Source organism: Thalassophryne amazonica, chromosome 17 (assembly GCF_902500255.1).
Source record: "Thalassophryne amazonica chromosome 17, fThaAma1.1, whole genome shotgun sequence".
In the NCBI taxonomy this organism is placed as follows: Eukaryota; Metazoa; Chordata; class Actinopteri; order Batrachoidiformes; family Batrachoididae; genus Thalassophryne; species Thalassophryne amazonica.
Window position 1 is genome coordinate 19293224 of NC_047119.1, and position 20505 is coordinate 19313728.

Genomic DNA, 20505 nt, shown 5'->3' on the forward strand with positions numbered 1-20505 from the left:
ACCCCGAGGTACTTGAACTCCTTCACTTGGGGCAAGACCGTATTCCATACCCAGAGTAGGCAATCCATTGGCTTCCTGCTCGAACCATGGCCTCAGATTTAGAGGTGCTGATCCTCATCCCAGCCGCTTCACACTCAGCTGCGAACTGATCCAGTGAGTGTTGGAGGTCACCGGCCGATGCATTGCCAATGCATCCTGCATTGACTGTAGCCTTTAAATATGAAATTTCATATGCATTCCCATTCCTGAATCATCCAGCAGGTGCCAGTGTTCAGCACAGCATGAGATATGTTCCTTGTCATGCAGATTTTGGAATAATATTTAAAACACTGGTGTATAAAATGGTTCGAAACGTTCCGTAACAATGAGCAGTTTGCAGTATCGGGCAGTACGGTCGATTAGCAGTTAGCACTGTTACATCACAGCAAGAAGGGCCCAGGTTCACTTCCAACTGTTGCTTTTCTGTGTGTTGTTTTCATGTTCTCCCCATATTTTCTCCCTATGGGCTCTGGCTTCCTATCAGTTCCAACAACATACAGATTAGGTGAACTGGCGACTCTAACAACTGGCCATAGGTGTGAGTGAGAGTGTGAATGTTTTTGTCTCTCTATATGTGACCCTCGCCCAATGACTGCTGGGATGGACTCCAGCCTCTCAGTGACCCAAAATTGGAATAAACAGATATAGAAAATGAATGAATGAATGAAATTGTTTAAAAAGTTTTGGTATCATCCCTATTAGCTCATCCATTCCTTAACTGAGATATTACTTTCTTGTTCTGTTGTGTAGTTCGGCCTGTATTTCACCACATGGTGGGCCTAATATTTTGCCCCACAGTTGCTAGCTTAAGTTGTTAGCTCAAAAAACACATGCTGCTTCCAGCAGGTGGCAGACAAGTCTATGGGATGTTACACAGACTAAGCAAAGTTAACCAGATCTTAACCCTTAGAGCCCTAATGACGCTCCCTTGCGTCCTGGTCAACCTTTCATTATATTTCTATCCATAGATCCTAACATTATAGTGTTCTAGACAAATATATGTCTCACATTCAGAAAGCTGAGATTGTTCTAAACATTCTGATATGCAACACATGGACATTATACAAAAAATAAAGTACCTTAAAAGGGGAATTGTAAAATCAAGGAAATACCTTTTGGGCTCTCAGGGTTTTAGTCTGTCTGTTCTTGTTATATGCCTTTTGAAAATTTGATTTGTTACAAAATGATAGCATTGACTATTTTTAAATTATTGACTACACAAGTTGGCTGGACTCACTCACTCACTCACTCATTCATGACCAGTGCAGTGTAGTGTTACCAGTGGAGGGGAAAATATATGCATTCCTCTTTGCTGCTTGGAATTCAGGTGTTCCCACGGCACCTAAACACAACCTCAAAGGCATGTGGTCATTGCCTTGTGGGCTAAATTGGTTGTTCAGTGTGTGGTGGGGGTAATTTAGCCGCACAAACTGGTCTAGTAAATCCCACTGTTGTGACTGCATGTTCTAAATCAGGATTGTGATCACATTGGTGGGATGTTGCATGAAGGGATCAGAGAGATGCTCCTGCGCGCCCCTCCCCTCCAGCCTTCACATGATCTCTCTCTCTCTCTCTCTCTCTTTCTCTCTCTCTTTTCATCTTTCGCTCTCTGTCTTGACGTCAGACATGCTCCTTTTTCCGGTTGCCATGGCAACACATCTCCCTCCCTCTCTCCACTCCGGCAGCTCCACAATGGTACAGCCAGCATCTTGCAGCACAATGGTTGCAAGGTGGTGAGTTGAGGGAGAGTGATTCAGCATCAGCTCGACTCTGTCCATCTCTGCTTTTTTCTTTTTTTTCAAAAACATTCCCCCATCACCCCCCCCCCTTTTTTCGCCATATCCCCTCATCCTCAGCCATCTATATGAAGATCTAACTGAACCCTGCAGCAATGATCCCTGCAATGTTGCATGGTGGGATGTTTTGAAAAAGGACTATCACCGGACTGGGATCGGCATCAGCTGGCGCGGAATGGTAAGGCCGGGCGTGTTTGTTTCATGTGGATGCTCAACTCCGCCAGCTGCAGAGGGGAGGGATGCTTATTGCTTAGAAGAGGAGGGTAACAAAGTGAAATCAACACCGTTTTATACATTCTGTGTGTTATAATTGTAGATAGTTTATTATGGTGTTATGCTGCACATTCATCCATTCATCTGTTTTTTTTACCAACATGCATTTAAAATATCACTAAAATCACTACAAGATGGTGTCCAAACTACCTCTTATTTTGCTTTTAATTTGAAAATCTGCCATTCTAACACTGGCTTCTATGTCACACCATATTCTGAGGCTTGTTTTTATGATCATTTATTTATTTATTTGGTTGTTATACGTAAATTATACTTGCATGTTGTGAACATATGACATATTTGATTTGGAGTGCAGGAAAATGAGATTGATTGATGCTCTTCAAAACACACAAACCTTATATGAGCTATAGAGGCCTGCATGCAGACTTTGTCCCTCCTCCCACTCAAAAGTCAGATGCACCTTGGGCATCATGCGTGCTATCATTTCTTCTTCAAGCAGGTGGGACTATAATCTCAGATTAATCACACTATAAAATCACTTAAGAGCAAAGGGGTATTAATTTCTTATTTAAAATTGTGCTGTGGAGATTGGAGGGATATTTAGTACATTCTGTCCAGGACTCCCTGTATTTAAAATGATAAGACAATGGACTAAGACAACTTCATAAATCTGCTTTGTTTCGAGTTTTTCATTTCACATGGATTATTAGATTATAAAGAAGGCTTTCTTATTTCTTTTAACTCATTGGACGAAAGGCTAAGCGGGAGGATTTTGGGTTTAAGTCCTCCTGACAAAATTAAAACAAACAGGTTGTTTTACAAAATGAATGAATGACCTGGATGACAAACACCTTTGTACTTTGAAATACTGGAAATGGTAAATGAACCAACTGCTTCAACCAACTGCTCCACATAAGTGTTGTCACTATTCAAATTTAAGTACAGCTTTTGATACAGTTGATCACTCTATTTTGGAATTTCTGGAAATAAACATTCATGGCATAGAGGTTACTTGTGTATTTTTATTTATAACATTACGTCTGAATTCTACTGGTGGCCAAGTGGTTAGTGTACTTGGTTACAGTGCAGAAGGTTCCCGCCCCTGTAATGTGGTGTTGCTTCAGGAAGGGCATCTGGTGTTAAACTTGTGCCAGTTCAACAGGTGACCCTGAGTTATTGGTTAAAAAACAAGGAAGCAGCCAAATGGACTCACAATTAAATATGAATTCTCCACAGTGAAGTATCAAGTACATCAAGGTTCTGTCCTTGGCCCACTGTCAATCTCCTTTAATAGCACCTTTTGCTCAAATTATACATAGATATGCAAGTGGCCTTTACTGTTATACTGATTACCTAAATATGTGCCATTGTAGGTAATGTCTCTTATATTGTAATTCTGGATGCATGTCATTGAAAAGCTGGATGTCTGCTAAGTTTTTACTTTTTAACTCAGAGAAGACTGAGTGGATTTTCAAAAAGATGTACTCCAGGTAAAATGAGGTCTTGCCTCAAGTAAAAGAGTTCAAGTACCTTGGGGTCTTGTCCACAAGTGAGGGGACAATGAAGTGTGAGATTGGCCAGAGAATCGGTGCAGCAGGGACGGTGTTGCAAGTGACACTCTTGCCTATGCTCATGAGGGCTGGACCATAACTGAAAGAACTAGATCACGGGTACAAGCGGCCAAAATGGGTTTCCTCGGGAGGGTGGCTGGGGTCTCCCTTAGAGACAGAGTGAGAAGCTCAGTCATTCGTGAGGAGCTCAGAGTAGCGCCACTGCTCCTTTGTGTTGAAAGGAGCCAGCTGAGGTGGTTCAGGCATCTGGTAAGGATTGCTCCTGAGGGCCTCCCTAGGGAGGTGTTTCAGGCACCTCCATCTGGAAGGAGAGCCCGGGAAGACCCAGGACTAGGTGGAGAGATTATATCTCCACACTGGCCTGGGAACGCCTCAGGATCCCCCAGTCTGAGGTGATTAATGTGGTCCAGGAAATGGAAGTTTGGGGTCTCCTACTGGAGTTGTTCCCCCCGTGACCCGATCCCAGATAAGCGGGAAAAGGGGGTGTTCACAATAATAGTAGCATCTGCTGTTGACGCTACAAACTCAAAACTGTTATGTTCAAACTGCTTTTTTAGCAATCCTGTGAATCACTAAACTAGTATTTAGTTGTATAACCACAGTTTTTCATGATTTCTTTACATCTGCGAGGCATTAATTTTGTTGGTTTGGAACCAAGATTTTGCTCATTTACTAAACCCGTGCCAATTCAACATGCAGATCCAACTTGGATTTGCTGTGGCGACCCCGAGTGCAAACAAGGGAGCAGCCGAAGGGAAATTCAAATTTCAAATGTATTAATTTATATAGCGCCAATTCACGACAAAATCGTCTCAAGGCGCTTCACAACATAAAAAACAATTAAAAATTTAAAACACAATAAAAACAACCATAAAAGAAAGACAGCAGTAAAAGAATAGAAGATTAAAAACACATCATAACACTAATGATAAAACAGGGAAAATAAATGAGTCTTTAAACGTGATTTAAAGGTCTCCACAGTGTCCGACTGCCGAATGTGTGCCGGCAGATCATTCCACAGAGCTGGGGCATGATAGGAAAAAGCTCTGTGACCGGCAGACTTTTTATTCACCCTGGGAACACACAGAAGTCCTGCACCCTGAGAACGCAGGGCCCGAGCTGGTACATAGGGGCTTATCAAGTCAGCCAGATAGGGAGGTGCAAGTCCATGAACAATTTTATAAACTAAAATCAGTACTTTAAAATCCGATCTTGCAGAAACAGGAAGCCAGTGCAGGGACGCCAAGATTGGCGTAATGTGGTCAAACTTTCTGCTCCGTGTCAAAAGTCTGGCAGCAGCATTCTGAACCAATTGACTGGACTGCGGTAAGCCAGAGAATAGAGCATTACAATAGTCCAATCTAGAAGAGACAAACGCATGAATCAAAGTCTCAGCATCAGCCATAGACAGAATAGGACGAATCCTCGCTATATTTCGCAAATGGAAGAAGGCAGTCCTTGTAATGTCTCTAATGTGGAGATCAAAGGACAACGCAGGATCAAAAATTACTCCAAGGTTCCTCACTTTATCCGTATGATGTATAACACACGGACCTAAGCTAAATGCTAGCTGATCAAATTGATGCCGATATCTCGCTGGACCAAAAACCATAACTTCAGTCTTATCAGAATTTAAAAGTAGGAAGTTACTAGACATCCAACTTCTTACTGATGCAAGACAATCTTCCAAGGATTTTATGTGAGTAAGATTACCAGCAGTTATTGGCATATACAATTGAGTGTCATCAGCATAGCAATGAAAGGGAATCCCAAAACGCCGCAATATATTCCCGAGGGGTGCTACATAAAGAGAAAAAGGGGCCCAAAACGGATCCCTGAGGAACCCCAAACTTCATGTCTCTACGATCGGAGGAGGTTCCATTACACAATACACAGTAGGAACGACTGGACAGGTACGACGTCAACCATGCAAGAGCAGTTCCAGTAATCTCAAAGTGATTACTGGAACTGCAAGCACACTAGTAGTAAGTCCCTTTGGGACTTACTACTAGTGTGCTTGGGGTCATTGTCTTGTTGAAACACCCATTTCAAGGACATGTCCTCTTCAGCATAAGGCAACATGACCTCTTCAAGTATTTTGACATATGCAAACTGATCCATGATACCTGGTATGCGATATTATAGGCCCAACACCATAGTAGGAGAAACATGCCCATATCATGATGCTTGCACCACCATGCTTCACTGTCTTCACTGTGAACTGTGGCTTGAATTCAGAGTTTCACAGCACTTACAGGTAACTCCAGACTGTCTTTGATCATCCTGGAGCTGATCAATGAGTGAGCCTTTGTCATTCTGCTTATTCTTCTATCCATTTTGATGGTTGTTTTCCGTTTTCTTCCACGCGTCTCTGTTTTTTTGTCCATCTTAAAGCATTGGAGATCATTGTAGATGAACAGCCTATAATTTTTTGCACCTGCGTATAGGTTTTCCCCTCTCCAATCAACTTTTTAATCAAACTACGCTGTTCTTCTGAACAATGTCTTGAACGTCCCACTTTCCTCAGGCTTTCAAAGAGAAAAGCATGTTCAACAGGTGCTGGCTTCATCCTTACATAGGGGACACCTGATTCACACCTGTTTGTTCCACAAAACCGATGAACTCACTGACTGAATGCCACACTACTATTATTGTGAACACCCCCTTTTGTACTTTTTTTTTTTTAACTAATAGCCCAATTTCATAGCCTTAAGAGTGTGCATATCATGAATGCTTTGTCTTGTTGGATTTGTGAGAATATACGGAATCTACTGGTACCTTGTTTCCCATGTAACAATAAGAAATATACTCAAAACCTGGATTAATCTTTTTAGTCACATGGCACTACTATTATTCTGAACACTACTGTATGTATGTATGTATGTATCTTCACAGTCAGTTAACTCTGTTATTGGGTAACTGTGTGATTCATTATCATGAAAGACTTAAAAATATTTGTGGGAGTTTTGATTCAAGATTGGCTTTTAACCTACATACCAGAGTTGGCTAAGACTGCCCATTTGTTTTTATTTATACAACATTACTATGATTAAACCTACCCTTGTCTATGGCTGATGATGAAACAATAACTTTTGTGCCCTCCAGAATTGATTTTTGTAAGATATTATTTTATGGTCTACCACATATGACTATGAGGTGTTTGCAGATTATTCAAAATAGTCACGAATTTGGACTGGAATTCAATATTTGATCATATTTCCCCAGTGCTTGCATCTCTTCATTGGCTGCCTGTTCATTTGAGGTCAGATATGAAAGTGCTAATAATGACTTCTAAAATACTGAATACCCACACACAACTTCAATCGCTTACTGCAATTAAGAGGGGGGTGGATGGAGCCTATCTCAGCAGTCATAGTACATGAGTACACCCTGGACAGGACACCAGTCTATCGCTGGGTCACATGTAGACAAACAAACATTCACACCTACACGCACACCTACGGACAATTTAAAGTTATCAATCCATCTAACCTGCATGTCTTTGGATGTGGGAGAAAGCCAGAGCACCCAGAGGAATCCCACACAAACACTGGGAGAACACGCAAACTCCACACAGAAAGGCCACAGGAGGGAATTGAACCTGTGACCTTCTTGCTGTGAGGCAATAGTCCTAACCACTAATATACTGAATAATTGTGCCTTAATCTATATTAGTGCAGCAGAAAACAGAATATTTACAGAGGAATCTTGCAAATGGTGGCAGAAGCACCAAATTCGGCACAAATACACCTTAGACATTACTCTTTTGAAAAAGAAAAAAAAAACGACGGGCCATTTGAATTTTCAGTAGGCAGCCAGGTAGTGGTAAATTGAAGAATTGCACAGGGGTCAAAATGTAAAGATACGCCAATCATATTGAGAACTATACCATATTATTTGAGTTGAAGGAGTACCTGAAATAAAGCAGCACCAAGTGAAGGAGTTCAAGTACCTCAGGGTCTTGTTCATGAGTAAGGGGGCAATGGAGTGTGAGAATGGCCGGAGAATTGGCGCAGCAGGGACGGCGTTGGATTCGCTTTACTGTACTGTTGTGACGATAAGGGAGCTGAGCCAAAAGACAAAGCTCTCGATCTACTGATCAATCTTCGTTCCTACTCTCACCTATGGTCATGAGGGTTGGATCATCAAATCAAATCAAATCAATTTTATTTATATAGCGCCAAATCACAACAAACAGTTGCCCCAAGGTGCTTTATATTGTAAGGCAAGGCCATACAATAATTACGGAAAAACTCCAACGGTCAAAACGACCCCCTGTGAGCAAGCACTTGGCAACAGTGGGAAGGAAAAACTCCCTTTTAACAGGAAGAAACCTCCAACAGAACCAGGCTCAGGGAGGGGCAGTCTTCTGCTGGGACTGGTTGGGGCTGAGGGAGAGAACCAGGAAAAAGACATGCTGTGGAGGGGAGCAGAGATCAATCACTAATGATTAAATGCAGAGTGGTGCATACAGAGCAAAAAGAGAAAGAAACACTCAGTGCATCATGGGAACCCCCCAGCAGTCTAAGTCTATAGCAGCATAACTAAGGGATGGTTCAGGGTCACCTGATCCAGCCCTAACTATAAGCTTTAGCAAAAAGGAAAGTTTTAAGCCTAATCTTAAAAGTAGAGAGGGTGTCTGTCTCCCTGATCTGAATTGGGAGCTGGTTCCAGAGGAGAGGAGCCTGAAAGCTGAAGGCTCTGCCTCCCATTCTACTCTTACAAACCCTAGGAACTACAAGTAAGCCTGCAGTCTGAGAGCGAAGCGCTCTATTGGGGTGATATAGTACTATGAGGTCCCTAAGATAAGATGGGACCTGATTATTCAAAACCTTCTAAGTAAGAAGAAGAATTTTAAATTCTATTCTAGAATTAACAGGAAGCCAATGAAGAGAGGCCAATATGGGTGAGATATGCTCTCTCCTTCTAGACCGAAAGAACTAGATCACAGGTACAAGCAGCTGAAATGGGCTTCCTTAGGAGAGTGGCTGGTGTCTCCCTTAAAGATAAGGTGAGAAGCTCGGTCATCTGTGGGGAGCTCGGAGTAGAGCCTCTGCTCCTTCACGTTGAAAGGAGCCAGCTGAAGTGGTTTGGGCATCTGGTAAGGATAGCTCCTGGGCGTCTAACTACCAGGGAGGTGTCCCATGCACGTCCATCTGGGAGGAGACCCCGTGGAAGACCCAGGACTATGTGGAGAGATTATCTCTCCACACTAGCCTGGGAACGCCTCGGGATCCCCCAGTCAGTGGTGGCTAATGTGGCACGGAAAAGGGAAGTTTGGAGTCCACTGCTGGAGCTGTTGCCCCACGACACGATCCCGGATAAGTGAGTGAGTGAGTGAGTGAGTGAGTGAGTGAGTGAGTGAGTGAGTGAGTGAGTGAGTGAGTGAGTGAGTGAGTGAGTGAGTGAGTGACCATAGTATTTGTCTGATCATACAGATTCCAAAAAGGTATAGTTTGGATTGTCTGTGACTGAATGTTATGGAGTTATGGGATAAAAACAGCAAGAATGGTGACAAAGGTCAATTTCAGGTTGTACAGGAGTCAAAAGTTGAAGTTGCTCTAATTTTGGTAAAAAGTGATGCAAATGATTGGTTAATAGGGTTTTCAAAAGGAATAGTTTGTACTGTCTGTCATGCTTAGTTATCATGTTACGAGTTAAGATATGTCATAGAATCTAAAGGACCTTGACATTGTTTGACCTTTACTTTGCAGACCAAACATTCAACACTGTCAAAACTATTCCATTTGTTAATCATTTATTAATCAATATAATTTTAGCATCTTTTAATTTTGACCCCTGTGTAATTCTTCAATTGACCCCTACTGTCAGGCATGGCACAAACTGGGTGGACATAAATGCAAACTCACATGACTGATAGAGTTCAAAGGTTTAATGAATGCACCAGGCTGCGGTTCGGTACACGGGTGGTCCAGCAGCAAGGCAAAGGTAGCAAAAAGGCGAGAGGCTGAGATGTAGTTCAATAAACAGGCAGAGGTCAAAAACACGGTGTTAGTGCTATCAGAGGGAAGGCATAAACAAGGTAAAAAATGAGGCAGAGTCAAAATACAGGCAGGCAAAAATGGAACAAGGAACTAGGCCAGACCTGGGCAAACTGCGGCCCGGGGGCCATATGCGGCCCTTTGCATGTCTCTGTCCGGCCCTCATGAGGTCTGTGATTATTATTATGTATATTAAAAATGTCAAGCTTGTGTGTTGCAAGTCATTAGAGAGGTTTATTTAGGTATATTTAAATATGTACATATTATTACAATAATAAAAATTACCTATAAAATCTAATAAATAGGTAATTTTTTGTAAAATTTGTAATGGGAGACAGCTGAGTTATCGATGGTGTGGCCCTCGGACATAACTCAGGTTCCCTATGTGGCCCCTTGTAAAAATTAATTGCCCACCCTTGAACTAGGCTGAAAAATGACATGAAATCAACAATCTGGCAGTGATCTGTGAGACTTTGAGGGTTTAAATAGGGAGCAAACTAATCAAGGTGAGATGAGGTGCAGGTGTGTGGAAGGGTCTGGAAGGGGGCATGGCTGGGGGGCTGGCAGGTAAATGCAAGGGAATGCAAAGAAACAAAAAGCAAAGCGAACTGGGGTAAGATAACTAAGTGACTGAAAACCCAATGGTGTAAAATGTGAGGTGCTCAACAAACAACAATTAACGTGAACAAAACAAAAGGGGAAAATCTAGGAAATGACATGACTAAAGTAAATGGTGGAAAACATGATTATAATCAAAACTAGAACTGGAGTGAGACTGATTAAAATATAAAAGTAAATGCAATAACCAACAGTGAGGTGACAGCATAAACTAAGACTACACAAATGAATAGAAAGACAAAACCAGAGACTACAAAATAGTGCAATAAATAAAAGGAACTAACTGATAAGCAATAAATGACAAACGGAACATCAGATAAGAAACATTTGCCGATAAATGATAACCAAAACCAGTGACTAAAGCATAATATGATAAATGTGACAAACAGATTTAAACTAAGACTAAAGCAACATAAGGGACCAAGAGTGAAATTAAACAATAAATAATACAGCAAACTAAACACGTGGCCAGCTAATGAAACACAGAGAATAAAAGAAACAAAACCAATCATAACCATGATAACCTAACATGAAATGAATAAAAAACACAGAAGGCTCATAGTCCAGAAGAGGAAAAGAGTCCAGAACTCAAAAAACTGGCCCTAAAGGGCCAGACCATGACACCTACCTGGCTGCCTCTTGAAAATTCAAATGGCCACTTGGTTTTTTCAAAAGAGTAATGTCTAAGAAATATTTGTCCTGAATTTGTTGCTTCTATTACCATTTGCAGGATTGTTTCAGTTATCTGCTGCAACAGGGTTTTTTCAAACAACAAACAAAACAAAACAATTGCTTCAGAAAATAATTCATGTTTTTGAAATGTTTGAAATGAAATCAGCAAATATTTCACAACATAATTCTCTTTTCAAAACGCAAAACTGTAAATGAAACAATTACCTACAAAAATGGTTCACTGTTTCAAAACATTTGAAACACTACATAAAGTGCTTATTTTGGAAAACAGGTTTGAAATGCTTGAAACAACTGCTTCAGAAATTGACTCACTTTTTTCACATGGTTGAAATACTAAATAAAGCAATTCGTTTACAAAATGATTTGGTGTTTCAAAATGTTCTTCGCACTCATTGAAAAAAATTGCTGGACTGTTTGAGACTGTTTTAAACTATTACAAACTGAAAGCTAAAACACCAACTAAAGCGATTCAAATTCACTTGAATTACTTCAATCCGGTTGTTAAGCTCTGACGTAACGCATCACGTGATAAATCTGTTTCCGGGTCCGAAGACCTGCAAGTTTACAATTAAAGTTACGTCTGTATGATCCTTTTAAGGATCTACAGTTTAAGTTTAGTTTATGTTTACAGTGTGCGCAAAGCTCTGTCCCTCCCTTCTCCGCCTCCGCCTCCGTTAACCGCATTTGTCTAAGGTAAGAACACTTAACAAAAATTTTTCTTTTCCTTGCACAGGTAAAATATACATGTTTGTTAATAAAAAAATTTTTTTTTCAGAATTTAGAGTGATTTGGGGATGTTTTACAAGGCTGGAACGGATTAAAATTATTTTAGTTATTTTCAATGGGGGAAATTCATTTGAAATATGAGCAGACAGGCTTACGAGCTTGATCACAGAAGAAATTAAACTCGTAAATCAAGGTTCCACTGTACTACTAAAATGTAATTTTTATGCTTTTCATCACGTTAATAAGAGACTCCATCCATGAGACCCTGAAAACTTGCTAAAACAAACAGTGATCCGTGTCTGCTACGTTTAACCTGCATGGAATTTAATAAACATAAACCGAATTTCAGACATCTTATATATATTACTCTGGAACAAAGAGGACAAACAGTGTTGTAAAAGACAATAACCAGGACGTTTAAGTGCAAACTTCACTTTCCCCCTGAACGACATGAACAGGAAGCGATTGCAGCTCACAGCAACTCCCATTGAAAATAACGGAGAAACAACCTGAGCTTCTGGCATTTTTACATAAAACAAACACAATAACGTCTAAAAACCTAACGTCCCAACATCTAAAATATACAAAGAGTTTTATGTTGCAATGTTAATGCTGTTGTCCGTGTGCAGCGTGTGCAGCCTGATCAGAGCGTCTCATTGCAGTTCTCAGTGTTAATGACAGCGCGCCTTTTTTGTTTGGACCCGGAAGTTGAAAATCACGTGATGCGTTACATTACACTTAACAACCGGATGGTGACATCTAGTGGACAGTGCCCTCACCCCAAAGAATTTGTAGTTACGCCTCTGCATGGTCCAGAAAAGTATTTGGAATCTCAGCATTCAGAAAACTCCATATTCGAGAGGGAAAAGAGAGCCGTTTTCGCGCTGTGATCTTATGTGTTGAATTATTCAGTAAGAGGCTCCATGTTTGTCGAAGTGCTGCAGAGAACCGGTCTAACAATTAAACAAAGCTCTTTATACAGTGCGTCTGCAGCGGCTAAACAGAGACATGCCTCTGAAAAGATAATAGAACATCTTGGAGTTCATCCTCCTCTTCAGCTGGGGTAAACCACGCAAAAGTAAGCATGAACGTAATTCAGAGCCATGAAACAGTCCTGTCTGAGGCAGCCGCCACTGCAGGAATGTACCAAATGTATCTGTTAATCATTTATATTGATTTGTAGGCAGGCTGCTTGTTTACTTCATAAAGAGTCATCAGTGGAAACAGCCACCAGCACATTAATGTTACCTCACAATACATGAGGCCTGTATTTTAATTCCAACTCCCGTTTATCATTTTTTTTAATGTTTGTTGTACTGTATGTTGCTATGAAATAAGGCAATGGATCAAGATACGTAAAGGTGCAATTGTAAGAGCGAATTTTCAGAAAATACCTAATCTTACCTGCACTCTAAAAAGGAACTGCTGTATCAAAGTTATTTCAATTTAGTTATTTCAACTTTCAACTGAATTAATGCCACAAGACTTCACTAGTTAAGTTGAAATAACTTTAGTTAAGTTGAAATAACTTTAATAAATCTACGGAAATTGTTACATCACTTTTTCTCGTTGAGACAGTAATAAATTTGTTTTAGAGTGTGCATGTGTTAAATCACAGTTCCATTTTACACATCATCATTACAATTCCCGATCTGGACAAAACTTGGTGGAAAGTTTGATGATCGGCCAAGGACAAAATGATTTGGTTTCACGCAAAATTGGTTAAAAGTCAAAGTCACAGACTAAGATCAAAATTTGAGTCCAGCTCTTATACAGTATATAGCCGATATAATATATTATAGGAAATATTTGGAGTGAGTATTTTGAGGAACTGGTCACTACTAAACACTGTTAGGAAGCTATATATTCACCTTTCTATTAGTAACGTGACCTTCAACCTTGGGTAACCGTGAAAGGCGAAACTCAAGGTCATAACTGTTTAACTCAAACCAGTTTGGGGACAAAATTGATGACAGCTAGTGAATGGTTGTGTATTTCCATTAACACCATAATATATGGTATCACTGAATCACAAAGAAATAATTTGCATTAATTTGTGTCACAGTTGGTATGTTCCAGTTATTATTATTGTTATTATTGCTTTTATGATGATATTCAAGGTTTAAAAGAAGTAATGTCTGAAAATATGCTTTCAAAGCTCATAGGATCTTCATTTAAATGACATGAAATCAGAGATATTCTCAGCTGCATGAACAATAATGCAATAATCATCAATGGCATTGTATGTACTATAGATGTCCAGATCAACACAAACACAGTATGACGTTTCTTTGTTTGTGTCTGTGACATTGAGGTTTCTAGAGTGTCACTTTTCTCGCACTTTATGTTGGTATCACTCAAGGCTCTCTAAACCCACCCTAACTAGTCCAGAATGCTGCTGCTCGCCTGTTGACAAACACCAGGAAGCACAGCCACATCACTCCTGTACTTTACTCCCTGCACTGGCTTCCAGTCCGTTTTAGAGTTGATTTTAAACTGTTAATGTTCGTTTTTAAAGCTGTAAATGGCATTGCACCTTCTTATTTATGTGACCTGTTAAAAACACACAACCCTGTCAGAGCACTTCGGTCTGCTGACCAAAACTTTCTGGAGGTTCCCAGGTCCAGGTCCAAACAATGGGGTGACCGTTCTTTTTCAGTAGCAGGTCCTAAGTTGTGGAATGCATTACCTCCTGAACTGAGGTCCATTAATAGCTTGCCTCTGTTTAAAGCTAAGTTAAAAACATACTTGTTCAGGGCAGCTTTTTGCACATAATTGCTTTGACATTTTTTGTCTATTTTTATTCTATTTTGGATGCTCTTATTGTGTTTTATTGTGTTTTTCGTACTGTTCTTTTTATTTTATCTCTAGCTGGTGCTATTGGAAAGCACTTTGGTTCAGTGAAAACTGTTGTAAAGTGCTATAGAAATAAAACTTGATTGATTGATTCTCCAGATGTACCTCCTTGAAATGTAACACCACCTTAGTTCAGCGTTAGCCAGTTACATATTTAAGGTTCAGCTTCGTCCTACCCTGTGCAACCCTGAAGGTTGCACAGGCTCCAAAGCCCGTCACTTGTTCCTTATTAGAAGGGCACATTTTTGCTTGTTTAAGGTGCATTACCTTGAAATGAGCTTTACTTCATTGTTGGCCAGTTTATACTTAATTTTCATATCAATCCTAATTGACCTCAAAACTTAATGGAGTTCCAATAAGACACTTCTTAACTGCTGAAACTACAAATTTCTTGGAGTCCCACGTCACTTGTTTTTCATGCATTTCCTTGAAAGTTGGTGCACATTTTTGCCTAGGGTTAGTCTGTGCAGATATAGTTGAATTTTCTTCTTGATCAGACTTCAAATTCATAAGGTTTCTAGAAAGACAAAAACTCTTTTCCACCATTTATCTGTCCAAAGTCAATTTTGCTGTTTGACGCATGTCCTTGAAATTTGTCAAAAAGCGTTACCTTGGTGATAGCTAGTCCAAACTTAATTTTCATCTTTATCCCATTAGAACCCAAGAGGTAAATGGGTTTAAAAAAGTACACTTTTCCCAATTTGTAAGGGCAGCTTTCCAGATTCCCAATTTGCTCTTGGAAGATGCATATCCTCTAAATTTAGCATATGCTTTTACCTTGGTGTTAGCTGGGTCATACTTAGTTTTCATCTTGATCATGATAGAACCCTAAAAGTTGCATGGACAAAAATGCAAAAACAAACAATCCCCCCCCCCCCCCCCCCCCCCCCCCCGACACACCAACAGCACCAGCAAACAACAACAAAAATGCTTACTGTATTTACGGCAGTATAACTCAGTTTTTTTAGTAGTTTGGGAGGCCCTGAGACTTATGTACCACAAAAACATTTATTTATTATTCATATTAATAATTATAGTAACAATTTACTATTACAATTTTCAGGAATTAAAGCACTAAACAAAATAAACTCCAATATTAAAAGATTAAATGGCAATAATAAGAAGTACACTTCAACAAAGCACAAAAATCCCAAATTAGTTAGTTAAAAATACATAAAAAAAAATTGTGACCTATACTCCAGTGTGACTTATATATGGGTTTTTCCTCTTCCAGAAGCCTTTTTTGACTTATACGACTACTCCACTGGGAATAGAGATTTCTGGAGCTCCTTACTCTCTTTGAAATATATCTGTTAAATTTGGCACACAGTTTTACCTTTGTTTTGGCCAGTACATACCTAATTTTCACCTTGGATTTGGTAGAATAATAAGCGTTATAGTGGTTCCAAAACAACTTTTGCCCTTACTGAAACTACAGGTTTTCTTTTCACTTTCCCAAAGTCTGTACTTAGTTTTCAGCTTGATTGTACGAGAACATTAAAACTTCTTCCTCAAACCTCTACACACAATAATGACAATGTGAAAAATGTTGGGGTTTTTTTAGATTTTTGCAAATTTATTAATTTATGTACATAAGTATTGACAGCTTTTGCCATGAAGCTCAAAATTGAGCTCAGGTGCATCCTGTTTCCACTGATCATCATTGAGATGTTTGTACAGCATAACTGGAGTCTAGCTGGGGTAAATTCAGTTGATTGGACATGATTTGAAAAGGCACACACCTGTCTACATATAAGGTCCCACAGTTGACAGTGCATGTCAGAGCACAAACCAAGCATGAAGTCAAAGGAATTGTCTGTAGACCTCTGAGACAGGATTGTCTGAAGACACAGGAAGGGTACAGAAACATTTCTGCTGCATTGAAGGTCCCAGTGAGCACAGTGGCCTCCATCATGCATAAATGGAAGAAGTTCAGATCCACCAGGATTCTTCTGTGAGCTGGCCACCCATCTAAACTGTGCAATTGGGGGAGAAGGGCTTTAGTCAGGGAGGTGACCAAGAACCCGATGATCACTCTGTCAGAGCTCCAGCATTCCTCTGTGGAGAGAGGAGAACCTTCCAGAAGGACAACCATCTCTGCAGCAATCCACCAATCAGGCCTGTATGGTAGAGTGTCCAGACGGAAGCCACTCCTTAGTAAAAAGGTACATGGCGGCCTGCCAACCCCAGACCATGAAAAACAAAATTCTCTGGTCTGATGAGACAAAGATTGAACTCTTTGGTGTGAATGCCAGGTCTCATGTTTGAAGGAAACCATGCAACATCCCTACAGTGAAGCATGGTGGTTCCAGCATCATGCTGTGGGGATGTTTTTCAGCAGCAGGAACTGGGAGACTAGTCAGGATTGAGGGAAAGATGAATACAGCAATGCACAGAGACATCCTGGATGAAAACCTGCTCCAGAGAGCTCTTGACCTCAGACTGGGGCAACAGTTCATCTTTCAGCAGGTCAGTGACCCTAAGCACACAGCCAGTATATCAAAGGAGTGGCTTCAGGACAACTCTGTGACTGTCTTTGAGTGACCCAGCCAGAGCCCAGACCTGAATCTGATTGAACATCTCTTTGAGAGATCTGAAAATGGCTGTGCACAGATGCTCCCCATCCAACCTGATGGAGCTTGAGATGTGCTGCAAAGACGAATGAACAAAATGCACAAAGATAGGTGCACCAAGCTTGTGGCATGATATTCAAGAAGACCTGAGGCTGTAATTGCTGGCAAAGGTACATCAACAAAGTATTGAGCAAAGGGTGTGAATACTTATATACATGTGATTTCTTAGCTTTATATTTTTAATACATTTACAAAAAAAAAAAAAAAAAAAAAAATCATATATCATCATTATGGGGTGTTGTGAGTAAAAGTTTGAAGGAAAAAATTAACTCAAAAAATTTACTGCATTTTGGAATAAGGCATATGGTAACATATCAAAATGTGGATAAAGTGAAATGCTGTGAACACTTTCTGGATGCATTGTAGAATTCTAGAATAGCAACTGCTCATTTTTCTTTTGTGGGTTTGTTTATTGCGGGGAGGTTCTTAATCCATCTTTCCATTTAGTGATGACAGTTCATATATGAGCACACTGGTGAGTTACAGTCAAAAGTTTGACCATGCTTCATAGCTGTAGCAAAATGCATCAGAGACACTTGATACTTGACTGCACATAAGGTGCCTGAAATAATGAAAGGAAGAATGCTGAATCGTGAAGAAATATGTCTGAGTGATGAAATGACTCACCCAGAAACAACTTTGTGATTGATTGGTTGTTAGATATCTTCCTTGATGTAGGAGGTGTGTACAAGTGTGTTTCTCTGCATGAACAAACTGTAGAAAACATGCACTTCTACAAAGCATGTGATCGTCTTCATCATATAATCATTCCAGTTTTGATTCATACAGTAGTTATTTGTAAAGCTATTGCCAATTAATGGGACTTCTTGATGCAGATTATTTCAGTTTTTAATACTGTAAATGCTGTACAGCTAATGTGTTCATACAGAATGAAACAAAGCTGACTTCCTTTGGGTTTCTTCATTGTCCCATGGGGTCGCACAGGTTTGACAGCAGATGCCCTACTTGCCAGAACTTCAGTTGGAGAATGGTTCTTGAATGAGGAACCTTCTGTTTTAGAAGATGTCACTTGCACCACCATACTAGCTGATCTTAGTTCCTACTAATGACAATACACAACTCTTTTCAATAACATAGAAGATTCTTTTAACGCGTGAGTTGAACTGCCAGCTGAAGAATGCTGCTTCAGGCTATTTGTATGAGTCCTTGGACAAGACGCTACATTTGCATTGCGCCATTCGGCACTGCTGTAAATTGGTCTCATTGTTGGCTGGAGAATAACTTGCGATGGACAAAAGTAGGAAGTGCAGGCTGTTGGTCATTTCCCACTTCAGGAAACTGGAGATAAGTACTGCCCTGTGTGGAAAGGTTTATTCGTCCTCTCACATTACTAAATTTGTTCTCACTTAGGACCACAGACTGTAGGACTGGTGTTAGACTGAATATGATATGATCATATGGCCAGATAAGGAGACGCTAAATAAATTACTGATCTGTCAGATTAGAAAACAAAGAAGAAGAGCCTTTATTGTCATTGTACATACATACAATGAAATTTGTCCTCTGCATTTAACCCATCCCACACTGAAAAAAGAGAATAGTTGAACCAATTAAATGAATTGTTTCAATTGGAAACATCTAAATGAATTAAGCTGCTTGTACTTAAATTTGTAAGTTAGAGTTGATCTAACTTATTAAGTTCAAACAACTTAATTCATTCAGGTGTTACCAATTGAAACAACTTTTTAAGTTGGTTCTTTTTTCAGTGTAATAACCAACCCAGTCTCACGGCATGTTGTGATTCAGCAGCACGAAATATACAGTAATCTATTGGTTTGTGATATTGTCATGAAAAGCGCCTCATTTTTGTGGGGCGGGGGGGGGGGGGTGTGTGGTTATGGTTAGGGTTCGGGGTAGGAGTAGGTTTAGTAATACTGAGTTAAAAAAAAAACCCCGTCATGAAAATTTGAATTGTTTGGTGACGGGAGCACAAAAAATAAAATAAATAAATAAATAAATAAATAACATGAGACTGGGCTGTAATAACAGTTATACACAATCCAGCCACTAGGAGCAGTAGTGTGAGCACAGGATTTACAGGCCTCATATTGTGCAAAACCATTTTACAAATAGATTTTATCCTAAATATCCTCAAAATCTAATAAATCTGTCTCCCTCCATGAAAAAGTACCCTGCATCTATCTAAATATAAGCCTGAAACAACTTGTTTTAGACAATTGTTACGTATGTCACAGAAGTCCCTAACTGGACTCCTCCTTGCTTTGTGAATCAGCCACTTAGCCAGTTTGTGGTGGTCTGAGTGCCACGCCCACATGGTCTGGGAGAGAGTGATGTAACGATAACCCATCTATGAAGGGAGAAGGGGGTGTGGCCAGTAGCAGCTCCTTTCCATTTAAAGCAACATGCCGAGAAATAGTAGGTTTCTTAAAAACCTGAAAATCCTTTATTTTAATAAGTCATATAGTAGTTTTGTTTACAAATCTTTGTAATGTGTTAAAATGTATAGATGTTTTGCTTTAATGTTTATACAGAGTACATGATACGACAGTTTAGTGAGAAAAATTACACAGAATCTCCTCTCTAACTACAGCATCAAGACCACTCAGAAAACACTGGAAATTTGTCCTGTTTTGTGCTGAATGTGTGTTTCAGATTTTGTAAGAAAAGCTGTAAATCAGATGAATGTGCTCATATGCCTTTAAAAACTGCACGTTTGTCACAACTTATCAGCAAACCGCTGCATGAGCGGGTTTTCATCAAAAACATCTGTAGTTTAAAGTTAACTAAAGGACATGAGTGAGAAGAGTCAAAAGTCAGAAAGCATCACTGTCATTTTAAAGGAAAGAAACAAATCCACTCATCAGCAAATGTTCGTATTTCGCAGGGTGCAGACGAGGTTGGGAGTTGGCGTGTGTCTTGTTTTCGTGGCCGGGCCTGCAGTTTCGAGTGCTTCCTTTTACCCCACCTCCCCTGTTCCCAAATGGGAGGCTGTACTGCGTATGGCTGCGCACACTGCCGAGGCGGCACACTGCAGGAGAGACAGCTCAACCAAGTGCTCGCAATGGAGTTCCCACAGAGGGGGAAGGGATGCGGCTGCAGCAAGGCCTGGAGGGAGGCAGGGAGAAGGAGGGAGGGACAAATAAGAGGCAGGAATGGAAACACTGGGTGAAGTCGATGGATATAGACAGTTTTGCTCTGCACATTCTTTGACATTTACAAAGTGTATGTTGGCCAAATGTTATTGCTGGCGGTCGACCAGTGTTGGGTTTTTTCAGAATTTTTTAAGGTGTAATTTTAGAGAGGTCTGCCGATGACCAAGTCCCTTTGGCGAATCCCTTGTTTTCACTCAGGGTTG

General features: G+C 40.2%; 1 protein-coding gene across 7 annotated transcripts in view; it reads left to right on the top strand.

Moving 5' to 3' along the window:
• Nucleotides 1-1714: 1714 nt before the first annotated feature.
• The window catches only part of mapk10 (mitogen-activated protein kinase 10), a 78034-nt gene continuing 59243 nt past the window's right edge, over nt 1715-20505 (top strand). For 4 of the 7 annotated variants that reach the window (XM_034192247.1, XM_034192242.1, XM_034192246.1 and 1 more), the window contains exon 1: nt 1716-2013. In XM_034192247.1, the coding sequence (XP_034048138.1) occupies nt 2011-2013 (3 nt within the window). In that variant the 5' untranslated portion in view covers nt 1716-2010. Of the gene's footprint in view, nt 2014-20505 lie in introns of all 7 variants that reach the window. The other 3 variants (XM_034192244.1, XM_034192245.1, XM_034192243.1) reach the window with 2 other exon arrangements.